The sequence below is a fragment of the Rhinolophus ferrumequinum genome, chromosome 11 (genome assembly GCF_004115265.2).
Source record: "Rhinolophus ferrumequinum isolate MPI-CBG mRhiFer1 chromosome 11, mRhiFer1_v1.p, whole genome shotgun sequence".
Lineage (NCBI taxonomy): Eukaryota > Metazoa > Chordata > Mammalia > Chiroptera > Rhinolophidae > Rhinolophus > Rhinolophus ferrumequinum.
The window spans coordinates 36,187,843-36,203,277 of record NC_046294.1 but is presented as its reverse complement, the minus strand read 5'-3'; the positions used below and the strand labels follow the sequence as shown (position 1 = coordinate 36,203,277).

The window sequence follows — 15,435 nt, the reverse complement described above, 5'->3', positions numbered from 1 at the left end:
CTCTGAGGAGTGAGGGGTCAGGGATGTTAGAAGCTGCCCAGGCTGCCTCTTTGCTCCCCCAGGGGACAAAGGGCCGAGCGATCTGAAGCCCGCCTCTCCTGCGGAGGGGCAGCCTCAATCCACGCAGGGCGAAGGCTGGATCTTCCTCAGACGCCGATGTTAGGGTAATGAGCCGGGCAGGCCTGTCACTCTAGCTGGAGGAGGAGCTAAGCGCCTGGGAGGTGGGGCCGAGGGAACCCTGGGGTAAGAGAGCGAGACGGTTGGCATCCGCCGAGTGGAGGTGTGAGCTAGCCTTCACCCGGAGAGTCACTCGGGACCCCGGGCCCCGCTCAGGCTTCTCAGTACCCACGAGCCCCTATGGGGGCCCCGGCCCCGTGCGATCCCGCACCCGCGCTCTGTCTGCTCCTGGTTTGCGTCTGGCTGTCCCGGGGTGAGCGGACAGGGGAGTCCCTGCGGATGCAGACTGTCGGTGAGAGGGGTGTGGACGAGGGAAGGCCGGGGCTGGAGGAACGTTTAGGGAAGGCATAGGCAGGGTGGAGAGAGGGAGGGAAAAGAGAAGGGTTTAGGGAGGCAGGGGGATAACCACGGAGAGGGTCGGAAGAGATGGGGCGCGGAAGGAAAGAGAGGCGAGTAAGGGGACTGGGTCCTAAGCTGGGTAGGGTGGAGGAGACCCAAGGTGGGGACCTAGGGTGAACTTGGAACAGAGAGTGGGAGGAAAGAGAGAGACCCTTGTGGAGTTACCAGAGAGGGTGAGAAAGAATTCGAGAAGGCTGCAGGGCAGGGAGTGGGAGGGATGGGGGTTGATGTGGGGGAGGCCTCCTCGAAGGGGATGGGATGGTTGGAGGCCCAACAATGGGGGGGAAATCTTGAGTGGAGAGTAACCCCCTCCCCAGCCTCAGCACCCACGCCCCCGGGCAATGCAGCTCCGCGACCTGAGCCAGCCCTGGATCCCAGGTAAGTTGGAGCTTGCGGCGACCCCACCCACTGCTCCCCTCTTTATTCCTGGTGTGGGTGACCCCAGGGGTTAAGCACTGAGGGTGGCATGGGCCCGGGGTAGTGGGGGGGCAGGGCCCATTCCTATAGCCTCATCCACGTTAGACTTATTTCTCATCTAGCCGCAGCCGTCCGGAGGTGACCCGTGCCATAGGAGAGGCGACAACAATGATGGGGGGCCAGGTAAGGGGGGCTTGAGGAAGGGGTGCTTTGCTGGGCCGAGGCGTATTTCTGCTGGGGTCTGAGGCGGGCAGGGAGCTCTGTAGGTTGCAGGAAGGCTGCTTCTGCAGTTATTCAGAAGGGAGCAAACAAGGTTCTGGTATGTGTATTAAGTATGCAAATTCATAAAACACTTTATTTCCACTCTTCTAATCTCTTGGGGTCCTGTAGCTGACTCATTTTTTTTTTTTTTTAATTAGGGGAGTAGGGCACCAAGGCACTATCAGGAGACAGCGGGGCACTCGCCCCTCTCTAGTGTGAAAGTAGGGAGGTGAGAGTTTAGGAGAATGGAGTTCTCTCTTCCCTGTCTGGCTTGTAAAGGCCCTAAACCCTTTTAGAGGCCCCTCTCTATACCCTGAGCCCCAGCAATGCTGCCCTGAGAGGAGAGAAAAACTGGGCCACCTGGTGGGGTTTGCAAGGAAGGGTTGGATGAGAAGCAGAGCCCTGAGCTACCATCCTCTGAGTCTTGACCAGTCCCTGTTGCATACCCTCCTGGGGTCCTCTGTGCTTTCGAGAGAGGTGGTGGTTTGTTTTCTCTCTTTACCAAACTTCTTTGGTCTCTGGGTCAGGTAACTAAGGTTCTCCTTCTAATCCTGGCGTGCATTTGTCTCCTTTCTACAACCACAGACGTGTTAAAATCCAGCCCACCTGCAGCCAGGCCCCTCCAAGCGTCCTGAGCCTCTCTTCACGCATGGTGCCCTAGGAATCAGCTCTGGGTAGCCCCTTGTGCCAGCAGGTTGGGAGAACCATTTATAATAGGGAACAATGTGTCCCAAATCCCTGCCCTTTGGAAATAGATATGAAGACCCCAAGGTAGGAGGGGACACACTTATTCTCTAATGTGTGGATTATCTGGGGTTTTTATTTCTCATTTGCCCACTTTTGTAGTTCCCAAATTTTAGAATTACAGTCAGTTATAATTTGAGTTGAGAGATAATATGGTCATTCTTTCATAGCCGGGGAAATCAAGGTCGGTGGATGACTTGCCAGGGTCCCCAGAGCAGGTGGAGCTGGGTCTCCTGGTGCAGTGACCTGTTCCCTGGCACCATGAATGCCCCACAGGACTCCAGAGATCCTTGTCTTTCAATGAGGGAAATGATCCCCGGCACCTTTTCCCCCCCGGCGGCTTCCTTCCGTGCTGGACTCCAGGGTAACCCCCACGCTTTTCCTTGGGAAGCATCTGACCCAGGGAACCCCCGTAGGATTCTCACATTACTCCTCAGAGCAAATAAGGGGTTAGAATGGCCCTCTTTTAAGGTAACTGGAGTCGGGTGTGGGGAATAATGCCATTCGCCAGTAAGTGAACCTGGGGACCCAGCAGGGGCTTCTGCCTGCAATGCCCTCATTCATAAGGGTGGGAGGTTGTCCCAGACCAACAGCCGACCACCATTCATTTCAATGCTGTCTCATTCCTTTAGAGCTCAGCCATTTTCAAAGAACTGATGGTGTAGACGAGGGGTCCATGAACTTGGATGGGGGAAATGCATCGTTATTTTCAGGTCCCCAACCTAACTGAAATTTAGCATTCTCTGTGGTTATTACTATGGGCTACAAACCGCAGCATGTTAGCGGTGTCTGTCACCAACAGAAATCCCAGATCTGTCCTATCCCTGTTCAGCTGTGGACATCTCTAGAGCTCACTGATGCCCATGACTTCAAAATTTGGGCAGCGATAATGCCTGCTACTAGGTCTTGTTATTTAATGTATTAATAAAGAAGTACAAATATTACTATGTCACACATTTTGATAAAATATTTTCATAGCCATATTGCAATATATTTGATTTCCTTTGTCATCTGATGTTTTATTTTAGGTATTTAGAAACATTGCTTTGAGAAGGAGCCCATAGTCTTCACTCGATTGTCAAAGATGTTCATAAAAATGGCATAAAAATAATTAAGAACTCGCACTCTACCCTGAAGACGAATCACTTAGACGGGATCTAAATTTTTCTTCAGAAAATGACCTTGACTCTTTGCAGCACAGGCTGTTTTAACCTCAGAACACCAATATCAGAGGCTTTATGTGAGGTGGATGTGAGGAGTGGAGAGACACAAAGACCAAGTTTAGTTCAGCTCTTCAGGGGTTAGGGGACCTTGGTGTTGATTGGTTTCCCTGGCTGCTCTCTCTCTTTCCTGTAGTCTCTGAGGGCCAGTGAGGTAGAGTACGACCAGGGTAGGCAGCCTGACTCCTGGTTCTGCAGGGTAAGGAGAGGCAGGGAGGACCCAGGACCCAGGACCAAAGTGCCATGAGAACGTTGAAACCTGGCCAAGAAGGGGCCAGTGACCTCCCAGGGGTCAGCCAGACAGTGAAGAGGGAGGGGTGCGTTCCGGGGGTTTAGGAAGAGACTCAGCCCAGCTGGTGGACTCAGGGACCAAGGGTTCTGAATCCTTTCTGTATTCCGTGTCCTTTGCTGGAGGTTGGGTAGTAAGCTGGGAAAGCTGACGATGATGGAGGCAGGTATGAGACAAACACCCAGAGTGTGGATTGTGCCTTGTTGGGCTTGTGAAGAACGAGAACGTGAGTTCTCTGAGGGCAGGGACTTTGTTCTGTTCAAATTGCCCCTGGCCCGGGGCTGGGCATATAGTCCTGGGAAGTTACCCAAATGAGGAGGTTGAGGGTCTGAGAGGGGAAGAGCCTGGTGTGCCCAGGGTCCCAGTGTCAGGTGACATTAGACACCTCAGACTGGAGTTTTGCAAGGTTAGGTGTCCCACTCAGCTAGCCATGTGGTGGCTGAACACACGGGACATTTGGGACAGTCCTAATTTCAGGTGGTTTATGTCTGGAGAGGCCAAGTGTTGGGATTTGTGGTCTGGAAAAGAGGATTTCTTGGCTATGCTTTGCCTGTGTCCTCCTCAGGTCTGTGGTATCAGGGAGAATCCCGACTCAGAGCTGAGTTCTGAGGACCGTGGCTGGTGATCTGTGAGGCACTGTTTTTGCTCTTGTTGGAAGAGCCCAAAAGGTTGGGGTGAGGGATGGGGTGAGACGTTCCCCTGCCCTGGGGTGAGGGGCTGCCTTTTTTCCTTGCTCTCCCTCATGTGGTTTCTGTGGTGAGGAGGAACTATGTTTGTTCTCCAGACGAGAGGGTTTGTGTTGGGCTGTGGAGGACACAGAAGTTTACTAGGGAGGGGCGGCTGGGGCATTTGGAAGCATAGAGGGGAGAGGGTGTGTTCAGGCCACCGAGATGCCACTTTGAAGGGTAAAAACCAGCCTTCTCTCCTCTGGGCCTAGGGCAGGCTTGAAAATTCTCCCTTCCATACCTCTCAGAGACGGGCCTGGGGAGGTGAGATGGCTGGGGCACCAAGGGGTATGGCGCCTGCCTGTCTCCAGGTGATGGATAGGAAAGGCTGTGACCTCCAGGAAGTCTGCCGTCCCTGAGGTCAGCTCTTATCACATCTTCTTCCTTTTTTAAAAGGAGGCTGAAGCCCTGGACGCCTTGGCCATGTCTTCCTGGGAAAGACGGCTCCATCGAGCCAAATGTGCACCGTCTTGTAAGTGGCCCCCTCCCTGTGGTCTGTGGGCTGCGTGTGGGAGGCCTGTGAGGGCAGGATGGGGCTCCCCCGGGCCTCCTGTGACGTCTTTCCCCGCATGGGGTTTCTTTCCACCTTCCTCAGCCCTGGCCTCCAACTTCACTCGGTGTTCTCTTTCCTGGCTGAGGAGAGCTTCCTCTTCAGTGTCCTGTTCTTGTGACCATAGGTGGCCCTGTGGCTTTCCCCTCGCACACTGTCCACTCCAGGCAGATGGTGCTTCCTTGTTCAGTCATTCTGTCCCGCTTCACGTCACCCTGTTTCTGTGGCCTCTTTCTGTGCTCCGTGGCATTCCCCTTCATCCTGTCCTGTGCCCGGGGCCACTCCTCTTATATCATGGCTCCGTTCCTCACACACTGCTCTCTCTGCTTTGTCGTGTCGTCCTCCGCGGCGCTTTATCTCTACTGCATTCCAAATGCGAGGCGGCCTTTCCGCCTCCCCTGGTTTATGTCGTGGCCTCTGCACGTGTGGAACAGTGAGGAGGAGCAGTGCTTGAAAATCTCCGGCATTCTCTCTGCTCCCCCACGTGCTCCATAGCCTCTGCCTTGCCTGGGAGCCAGGAACTTTCAGTTGTGGTTGCTGAAGGCCCAGGTGGGGCTGGCCTGGGGGCCACTTGGTACATACTGAAGGAGGGTACCCTGAGACCCCATGTCACCTGCCTGCCAGGGAGGGGGCCGGGCAGCGGAATGAGGCACACTGTTTGTGCCCCCAGTATGGCTAGCTCCTGAGGAATGCTGGGGCTGCCTGTGATGGGCATCCTGAGTTCCATGCAGCTCTGGGAGGGCCTGGTGCCCCGGCAGGAGGAGGGTGCTGTCAGTCTCGGCTTGATGGGGAGGTGCCTTTTGTGTCTCCCTTGCAGACTTGTTCTCCTGCTTCAACGGGGGTGAGTGTGTGCACCCAACGTTCTGTGACTGCAGACGCTTCAATGCCACTGGACCTCGTTGTCAGATGGGTGGGTCTGGGCTCCATCCCACCCTGGGAGGGGCCATGGTACAGGGAAAGCTGTGGGCCTGAGGCCCGGGGGTCCTGGACTGGGGGGAATGGGGGTGGCCCTGCTCCGTGCCCACTACAGCCACACAGACAGGTTCTCTTTTCCCGGGCTTAGTGTACAACGCTGGCCCTGAGAGGGACAGCATCTGCCGGGCGTGGGGACAGAACCATGTGGAGACATTTGATGGCCTCTACTACTACCTGTCTGGGAAGGGCAGCTACACACTGGTGGGGAGCCATGAACCCGAGGGCCAGACCTTCTCAGTCCAGGTGAGGCCTCCTCTGCCCTGCCTGTCCAAGAAGGCTCCTCTAGGCCCTGGAGGCTAGTGCCCCTCCTGTCTCAGGCACAGACCTGCCACATGGCTGCCCTGGGGGGGCATGCCCTGGATGTGCTGGGGACCCTGACCGTTCCTGCCCTCTCTGCCTTGGGATGTCACACATTAGCGTTTTTCATGACTGTGCCATTTCATGATGGATATGTTACAATTACTTAGAACTGTGGGGTGCCACGCATTCATGGATTATGAAATCAACTTAATGAGTCACAACCAGCTTTAAGAAAAAAGAGAGAACAGAAAATAGAAGAATGCATTACACATTAACGGAGGAAATATTATTTTGTAAAGCTTTTGTTTTATTTATATTTGTATATATTTGTGTTTCTTACTGTGAGTCATGGTGAAAAAAGTTTGAAAAATATTTAATTAGACTATGGGATCGCTTTCACAGGTTCCACTTTTAGTTGCAGCGGCTCCAGCCTGCTTAACCACGTTTAACAGTGATGTAGTGGAAGGTTCGGGAAGTTTCCACACTTGGACGAGAAAAGTTTTCAGACTTTTCCCTAAGCTCGGGGAGCCTCATTCCCCTACCCCTCCTTGAGGCCTAGGGCCTTGGAGGTGTGAGCACAGGGCAGAGGAGAGGTACATGTGACAGGCAGCACAGCAGTGACCTGCGTGCTATGTGTGTGCAGGGAAGGGCTAGACTGTGCCCGCCAAGGTCGTGGTAGGAGTGTGTGTTTATAGTGTGTGCATGGAGGGTACCCGGTGAGTAGATATATGAAGGGTGTGTGTTGTGTGTGTGTGTGTGTGTGTGTGTGTGCGCGCTCACTTTGTATTCCTGTGAGATAGTGTGAGTGTATAACTGAGTTTCAATCTGATGGGATAGTGTGAGATGGATAAACAAGAAACCCAGAAGCTGGGAGATGGCACCGTGTAAAGGGGCCCTGGAATGTGAACCATCAGACCGGGGTTAGAATCCTGGCTGTGTGCGACTTTCATCACTTTACCTCTCTGTGCACCGGTTACCTCCTCTCTGAAATGCGGATCATCATAGCTCTGACCTTCCTGTGGTGTTGTGGTGACTGGGAGAGATTACAGAGGAAAGAGGCCTGGTACCAAGTGGGCAGGCCACCAGCATTAGTGAGAGCTCAACAGGGGGCCGCTGGGTCCAGAAGCGAAGGTCTGGGCCAGGTTGTGGCAGCAACGACCCTGCACACTGGCCTCTGAAACCCCCAATCAGGTGCACAACGACCCGGAGTGCGGCTCCTCCCCCTACACCTGCTCCAGGTCTGTCAGCCTCTTCTTTGCGGGCGAGCAGGAGCTCCGTCTGGCCAAGGAGGTCACCCATGGAGGAGTGAGGTAACTATAACACCTTCTGCCTGGAGCTCTCCTACTCCCTTGCTGGTGGAGGATAGGTGAGCACCTGCCATTCTCAAACCTAAAGGACATTGTTTTTGAGGGCAAACAGCAGAATTTCCACCATTAGGGCAGGAACATACTGGGTTTCTAATGGTCTGGGTTTGTAGAAAGATGAGTCCCTTGTGATTTTCTGGAGCTCTCAGGCCCTGTGGGTTTCCAGAGAGTGGATTTTCAGGCAAATAGCAGTTTTCCAGATAGCTAAGAGTGTACCACTAAAGCATACTTACCTTTTTTTCTTTCGCAATTAGAAGGAAATCTGTCCAAAAGGATCATACACAGTTTCAGCCTCAGAGCAGAAACTGAGCCTACGGTCACCCTTTTCTGATGACATAGGGTCATTCTGAATGTCACTTATCTGGTACAGCAGGGATGCCTGAGGGACCACGCAAGGAATGAGGACTCTTTGTTCCCACACTAAATGGACCGTGGTTCTTTTTCTTTTCTTTTCTTTTTTTTTTTTTTTTTTTAGTTTCAGGTGCACAAAAGTATTTACTAGTTAGACATTTATACCCCTCACAAAGTGATAACCCCCCTCCCCCAATCTACTTCCCCTCTGACATCGCATACAGCCATTACATTTCAGACTGTGGTTCTTGATGAAATCTTTCTTTCATCTCTACTGTCCTTTCCTTCCCTTGATGTCTGCTGTCACTTTATGTTGCTTACGGAGGGGTGGGGGTCTCCCTGCAATGACCCTTCTCTCTGTTCTGATTTTCTGCTTCGAATCTGGAAACTGGATAACCAAGCTTTCTGAGGCTGAGTATAAAATTGAGGGCCCAAAGGTTTCTCCAGTGAACACAAGGCTGGTACATGAATCTTTTGGTATCAGTTTGGTTGGGTAGACACTTCTTTTGTTTTCCTTTCCTGATTTTCAGGTGGATTGAAAGTTGCCAAATCCCAGATCGGCTAAGATATACTGTACCAATAAAACTGGGAAAGTGGTCAAGTTTGCTGCAGCCCCTTCTTTTCTTTCACGCTCAGTTGTCCGTCCCTCTTGGTCTTTTCTTTTCCCATTCCTTTCTTGCTCCCCATCAAATAAATAAATAAATAAATAAATAAATAAATAAATAAATAAATAAATAAATAAACAAACAAAGTAGATGTCTGCTTATGACCTCTTTCCTATTTAGGAGAAAGGAGCTGGCAAACTCAGGCATTCTAAGATTTATCCCTGCCAGGGAAATTGCAGTTTTTAAAAGCAATGCTAAAACTCTGAAGACAAAAGAATCTCTCAAATGATGGACTTCCATGTCCCCGAGAAGTACGGGAGGGAAAGTGGGGTCTCAGATCCCATGGTACCAGGGGCCGTGTGGATGAGGCAGGCGCTGTGTACATGATGGTCCTGCAGGTAGGGCAGGGTAGGTCCTTTGGTGAAGGGACTAGGCTACTGGCCGTGGCACGGCAACTCTGGAGCTATGGGCTGTGCCCTGCAGGGTCCAACTGCCACATGCGATGGGCAGTGTGCGTCTGCAGCAGCTTGCTGGCTATGTCCTCGTGCGGCACCAGTCAGCCTTCACACTGGCCTGGGATGGCGCTTCAGCTGTCTACATCAAGATGAGCCCAGAGTTCCTGGGCTGGACCCATGGGCTGTGTGGGAACAACAACGCCGACGCCCAGGATGACCTGGTGACCAGTTATGGTGAGGTGTTGGTCAGGTGGCCCCCGGTGGGTTTTGGTGGGGGACAGGTTAGGTGGGAGGGGTGGAAGAGGCCTCGGGGCAGAAATCTGGGCTCATGGTACTAAAGTCTCAGTGGAAGGCCCGGGACCCCTTCCTACCAAATGTGTGGTCTCAGTCATGTTCGTAACAACTCAACCTGTTTCTTCATCTGTAAAATAGTTATAATGAGAATTCCTACTAAAGTTGTATGAGGCTCTACCAAGCACATTGCTAGGTGGGATTGGCCTGCAAGTTGTGTGTGCTGGGGGGAGGGACAGGGAGCAGAGTGCCGAGAGCCAGGAAGAGAAAGCGTCCAGCTAGAGCTGAAGATCCCTAGGGAGAAGTGATCAGAGGAAAAGTGAAGGGTGCAGGGCCATGGTGACTCGGGCCCAAAGCAATGACACCTTTGAGCACCCATAACATACGAACACTTTACGTGCATCAGCTCATAGAGTCCTTGCGATAATCTCATGGGGGGATTATTTGCCCTATTTCACACATGGGGAAACTGAGGCTCCTTGTCCAGGCTCACATGCTGTTCTCTGTCGATTGGTGACGCCTCTCCTGAGTTTAGAGCAGTAAGGATCCACTGCAGGGTCTGGAGCATTCTTGGCTATTATCACAAAACACCTTTCTCAGGAGAGCGGCCCCATGGGGAAATGCAGATTAGGATGGGAGCTCAGGTGGGATTCTTGGACTCCTTGCTCACTGCTTGGCATCTCTTCCTCTCCACCTGCCTTCCCTGAGATCCCCCTGGGCCTCCTGCCCCCAATCCCTATCTGTGGTCATGCTAGTTATCCCCAACAGGGAAGCTGACGGATGATGTGGCTGAGTTTGTGCACAGCTGGCAGGAGCTGGCCCCCAACCAGCCTCCAGGGCCCACAACCTTCTCCCTGCCTCGCGCACCGTGCCTGCAGCAGCGCCTGGGAACCATGCAGGTCTGGACTGCAGGGAGATTTCCCCCCACCCTGGCTCCTTACCCCCCACCCTAGTGCCTGGCTTTCGGTTGGTTTTCTGTCTATCTCTCGGAAAGTCACTGGCTGCAGGGCCCAGGGTTGTTGTGCCTGGCCCCTTTCCTCTCCTCTCTATGATCCTCTTTCTCTCTCCTGGGCCCAAGTTGGGGTTCCATGTGGAGCTGGTGAAGTCAGAGGGCTATGCGTGGTCCTGCTGGCCCCCAGCTCTGCTCCCTTGCTCCAGGATGTGTATGACCGGTGTGAGGCACTGCTGAGGCCCCCCTTTGATGCCTGCCATGCCTACGTCAGCCCTCTGCCCTTCACAGCCAGCTGTACCAGCGATCTCTGCCAGTGAGTGGGCAGCCAGGACTGGGGTGGTACTGGGTGGTGGGGAGACATCTCCCAGTATTGGGGTGGGGATCCACACATGGGTCACTGAGCCTGATAATCCCAGGCACTGACAGATATGCTTCCCAAAGCTCTGAAATTCTTATCTGCATAGGTGGGACAGAACTTCCCCGTCCTCGGAGGCCCAGAAATGGGGCCTGACACCCGCTGGGCCATACACGTCAGTGGCAATACCTGGAATAGAGCCTAGGTGTCCTGCCTCTAGTCTAGGGTTCTGTACACCTAGATGCCCTCCCTGGCTCCTTTTCCCCACTGTGTGGAGAGGAGGGTACTCTGAGCCCTGACTCAGCTGCGGGAGGGCTGGTGGCGGGTTGAGCCTTGCTTCAGTGTGACCCTCGGTTTCCTTGCACAGATCAGTGGGTGATGAAGCCACCTGGTGCCGGGCACTGGCAGAATATGCCCGGGCATGTGCCCAGGCGGGGCGGCCCCTGCAGGGCTGGAGGACCCAGCTTCCGCAATGCAGTAGGTGTAGCCTGGTGGTGGGCAAGGAGGGTTTCAGAAGTTCTGTGCGGGGGCTGTGGGTGTCATTCTCACACCTCAGCTCAACGTCCTGTCCTGCTCAGAATCACAGTTTTCAGAGCTTTTAGCCTTGAGGTCTCATCTGCATGTGACAGATGGGGAAACTGAGGCTCAGAGCAGAAGGGACTGGCTGAGAGCCACAGGAGTGAAATGAAGGTGGTTTTCAGAGCCTCCCAGGCTCTCTCCAATTTACTGCTCACCCAGTGTTCCCACTGGGACTAGGGGATCAGGAAAACCAAAGACCTCCCACCCCAGGGTCTCGGGTAGGGTCTGGGTCGGTCTTGGCAGAACTGGGACCAGTAAGCAGCTGATAGGCCATCCTGCTCCCTTCCTCCCAAGCTGTGCACTGCCAGGAGAAGGACTTTATCTACAATGAGTGCATTGCCTGCTGCCCTGCCTCCTGCCAGTCCCGGGCATCCTGTGTGGACAGTGAGATCGCCTGTGTAGATGGCTGCTACTGCCCTGACGGTAGGCTGGGGGTGGTTGCTGGCAGCACCTTCCTAGTCTGGCACGGATGGGCATGAAGCAAGGGCTCAGGGGACGCCTGTTTGTGGAATGAATGAAGGAAGGAGCAAACAACTAATCAGTGAATAAATGAATGAATGGCTTCAGGGAGGGGAGAGTGAGCACAGAACTGCGGCACTTGAGAAGTTCATAAGGGTATTTCATTTCATCGGGACTGAGCTTTTTAAGGTGTGTAGATGAGGAGAAATCATTCATTCATTCATTCATTCATCCATCATGATACATTTGTTTCAATATCCATCCACATACTGTTTTTCACCGTGTATGACTTTGTAGCACATTTATAGTGTGCAGGTCACTCGACCAGGCAGGGGGTTGGGATAAAAAAATATAAAGATACATCATTGATTTAGGGATCAGAATCTGGCTGCAGCGATAAAACACTTACATATGACTCTAGTCTAAGGCACAGTGTGGTGAGGACCAGCTCAGGGGTTCAGACAAGAAGAGATACAGAATTCAGCTGGGGGACAGATGTCAGGAAGGCTTCCTGGAAGAGCTGGTACCTAAGCTGGTTCTAGATACAGTGACAGGCTTTCCTGGGGTGGAGAAGAGAAGCTAGTCTGTATGCAGGTTATTTGCGGTGGGTGGTCCTCTGAACAAAGTTCTGGAGATGGGATTATTTGCTCAGTGGGGAGTCAGATCTGGCCCGAGCCAAGGATTTATACAGGAGAAAATTTGCAAGTGGAATCAGTGGTGAAAGAGCTTGGATGAGGGGATCCTTATCACAGGCCCTGGGGAGCCAAGAAAGGTCTGTGAACAAGAGCAGAAGCGAGTTAAGTGGGCCTTTGCTGTCACCCTAGGGCTGATCTTCGAGGATGGGGGCTGTGTGGCACCAGCTGAGTGTCCCTGTGAGTTCCACGGGACCCTGTACCCAACTGGCTCTGTGGTGAAAGAAGACTGCAATACCTGGTCTGTGTGCACTGCTGGGGGCTGCAGGGGAGGCAGTGACTTCCAGGGCTTTCCATCAGGGCTGCCCATCTGGAGTCTGGGAGCCCCAGACGACATGGGCGCACTCACTCGGCATCTCTGAGTCACAGGAGATCTCATTAGCCCTAATCCATGGGCGGAATCTCCAGCACCCATTTTAGAGATGAGAAGACTGAGGGCTGGGGGGCAGGAGCTCTGTGGACCCTGGTATCCTCCAACATTATCTCCGGCGTGGAGGGCTGAGCCCCTGCCTCTTTGGTCTCTGTTTCAGCACATGCACTGCAGGCAAGTGGGAGTGTAGCACATCTGTCTGCCCAGGTACGTCTGACCCCCACCTTCCTCTAGTCTCACAGCTTTGGGGGCAGGGAAGCTCTGGGAGCTAGGTGTGCTGGTGGGGTGAGGGGTGGTCACTCAGTTCCTTTGGGTTGGCCTGCCTCCTGTTGTTTCCTCAGAGCTGCTTTGCCTGATTCAGTGATTGCTCCACTCCCCATTTTTCATGGGGTTTTGTATATCTAAGTGCCTTCCTGAGTTTAAGGGCTTGCACCAAAACTGGTCTCCAAGCTCAGGGCCTGGTCTCCTGTCAGAGGGAGATGCCCAGGGTGGGCTTGTCTTCCCAGTGACCAGGGCTTTCAAGGGGCGGGCCAGGGCTCCAAACACTGCCCCGATCCCTGAGGACAGGGTGCTTGCCTCCCCCTCCCGCTCAGACCTGCAGGGAAGAGGCAGGCCCCGTGGGCAGCTCCCATGGGTCAGCCACCTTTCTCTGCCCCTCAGCCGAGTGTTCAGTGACGGGCGACATCCACTTCACCACCTTTGACGGCCGCCGGTACACCTTCCCCGCCACGTGTCAGTACATCCTGGCCAAGAGCCGCTCCTCAGGCACCTTCACAGTGACACTGCAGAATGCCCCGTGTGGCCTGGTAAGGGCCAGGGACCCCAGGCCCCATTCAGCCAGCCACCCCAGCTCTCTGCCCCCTAGAGAGGCTGGGGGCTTTAGGGCAGGGCCCCAGGTCTTTCCGCAGCCCATTCACCCTGCTGTCTGTTCTTTCTGGGCAGAGCCAGGGGCAGGAGACTGGGTTCTGGCTCTAGATCACCTGAGAGTCACTTCCCTTTCCTGGGCGTCAGTGTTTTAAAAAAATCTCTAACATGGCTCTAATTCAACTTCATATTCTCTGCTTCTTTGGATTGCGTCTTCAACACTCTGTATTCATTCATTCATTCATTCATTCATTCATTCAGCAAATACTTAACATCTACTTGTGCCAGAAGCTGTGTTGGGTCTTGGAAATTGGGATGAATTAGACCTGGCTCTGCCCTCCTGGGCCTTACAGTTTGGTGGGTGATGCAGACAAGTGACCCCATAACTCACTCTGTTATAGGATCTGTGACAACATGGAGAATACAAGGTAAATCTCCATGGAGGAACTTTGCTTTGTTGTTGTTTTCTCTGGACAGTAGGAGGGAGTGGATCGGGAAAAGCTTCTTAGAGGAAGTGACCCCTGAGCTGTATCAGCTCTGCCTAAGCTGGTCCCTGCTACCTCTTGAACTTTATCTTAAACCACTTTGCCCAATGGGCTCTGCCCCTCTGATCTTTTATGTCCTTGAATGCATGACATGCCTTTGTCAGGGAATTTTGTTCAGGCTATTCTCTCTGTCTGGATGTCTCCCTCCTCTTCTCCCTTTGCACAGCCAGCGTATGCAATCTTTAGATCTCAGTTCAAATGTCACTTTTTCCCTTCAAAATGTCACTTTTTGCTTCAGTTTTCTGATCTGCAAAATGGGGTTATTAATAGTACTTACTGAATAGGATTGCTCTGAAGAATCAGTGAATAAATATATATAAAAAATTAGACCAGTGCCTGCACATCGGAACCCTGTATTAAAGTTAGCTGTTATTATCACTATAATAAGTTGTGGCATTAAGAGTTTTAGCATATTATGATTATTTTTACTTTATTTTCATCTTTCCGACCTCTGCCGATTAAGTCCTAGCACCCTGCACTGTTGGCACACTGATCACAATCATCACAAACCACTTGGTAATTCCTCATTTACTGTCTGTGTCCCACACGAATATGTGCACTCCACGGGGGCAAGGACTGTATCTGTCATCGCTATACGATTGTGAATGTCTGCCTGTGGGAGGTACAAACGAGCTCAATGTGTACTACCCATTTCAGAGATGAGAACCTGAGGCCCAGAAAATATTAGCTCATTTCCTGCCTGCCTGTGAGTGGAGCCTAATACTCTGCAGCATGTGACATGTGGAAAGAGCTGTAGAAACACCCATAAAGGGATGAGATTAAAGTCCTGGCTTGCAGTCGAGTGGAGCGGCCAGTGTTTCTGAGCTAGCCTCTGGGCCATCCAAACTCCATCTCTATTCTGTGTCACAGACAGCCTGAGAGTTGACTATTGGATTTATTTGCATTATCCCAGCTCTGCCACTAACCTTCTCCAATCTGAGCCTCTGCCTTCCCATTCCCCAGGTGAAGGCATGTGGTTAGAGGACCGCTAATGCCCTTTGGGGCTCTGTCCCTACCAGGAGCCTGTCCCTGGCTTCAGACTGCACTCGAGCCCTTGTTCCTGGAGGGCTCTGTTGGGACCAGCAGGATGGAGAGACTAATGCTGCCCCGTGGGCCTTCTTCTCTGTCCAGAATCAGGATGGAGTCTGTGTGCAGTCTGTGTCAGTGATTCTGCATCAGGACCCTCGGAGGCAGGTGACCCTGACCCAAGCGGGGGATGTCCTTCTGTTTGACCAGTACAAGGTCACCCCACCCTACACTGACGGTACGGCTTTGGTGGACGAGAGCTGGCTGGGAGCTGGCTACCCAGGCTCCTCTGGCCAAACACACTGCCACACGGGCAGGAGCTCATGTTCTATTCTAGAACTGAGTGATTCAGCCAGGGGCCTGGTCCCTGGAACATGGACTCTGGACTTGAAAAGTGGCCTTTGTCCCCACCCCAACATGACAATAGGCGGCATCGCAGTATGATGGCTTCTCCTGCTCTTAGTATACGA

General features: G+C 53.0%; 1 protein-coding gene across 2 annotated transcripts in view; it reads left to right on the top strand.

Annotated features, from left to right (window-relative positions):
* Positions 1-286: 286 nt before the first annotated feature.
* Positions 287-15,435, top strand: part of OTOG (otogelin) — a 73,751-nt gene continuing 58,602 nt past the window's right edge. Inside the window, exons 1-16 of one of the 2 annotated variants that reach the window (XM_033121562.1) lie at positions 287-430; positions 894-954; positions 1,116-1,176; positions 4,629-4,704; positions 5,600-5,692; positions 5,846-6,000; positions 7,249-7,367; positions 8,861-9,066; positions 9,892-10,022; positions 10,282-10,388; positions 10,798-10,907; positions 11,304-11,432; positions 12,293-12,401; positions 12,691-12,737; positions 13,191-13,336; positions 15,071-15,203. In XM_033121562.1, the coding sequence (XP_032977453.1) occupies positions 358-430; positions 894-954; positions 1,116-1,176; positions 4,629-4,704; positions 5,600-5,692; positions 5,846-6,000; positions 7,249-7,367; positions 8,861-9,066; positions 9,892-10,022; positions 10,282-10,388; positions 10,798-10,907; positions 11,304-11,432; positions 12,293-12,401; positions 12,691-12,737; positions 13,191-13,336; positions 15,071-15,203 (1,756 nt within the window). In that variant the 5' untranslated portion in view covers positions 287-357. Of the gene's footprint in view, positions 470-893; positions 955-1,115; positions 1,177-4,628; positions 4,705-5,599; positions 5,693-5,845; positions 6,001-7,248; positions 7,368-8,860; positions 9,067-9,891; positions 10,023-10,281; positions 10,389-10,797; positions 10,908-11,303; positions 11,433-12,292; positions 12,402-12,690; positions 12,738-13,190; positions 13,337-15,070; positions 15,204-15,435 lie in introns of both variants that reach the window. The other variant, XM_033121561.1, reaches the window with a different exon arrangement.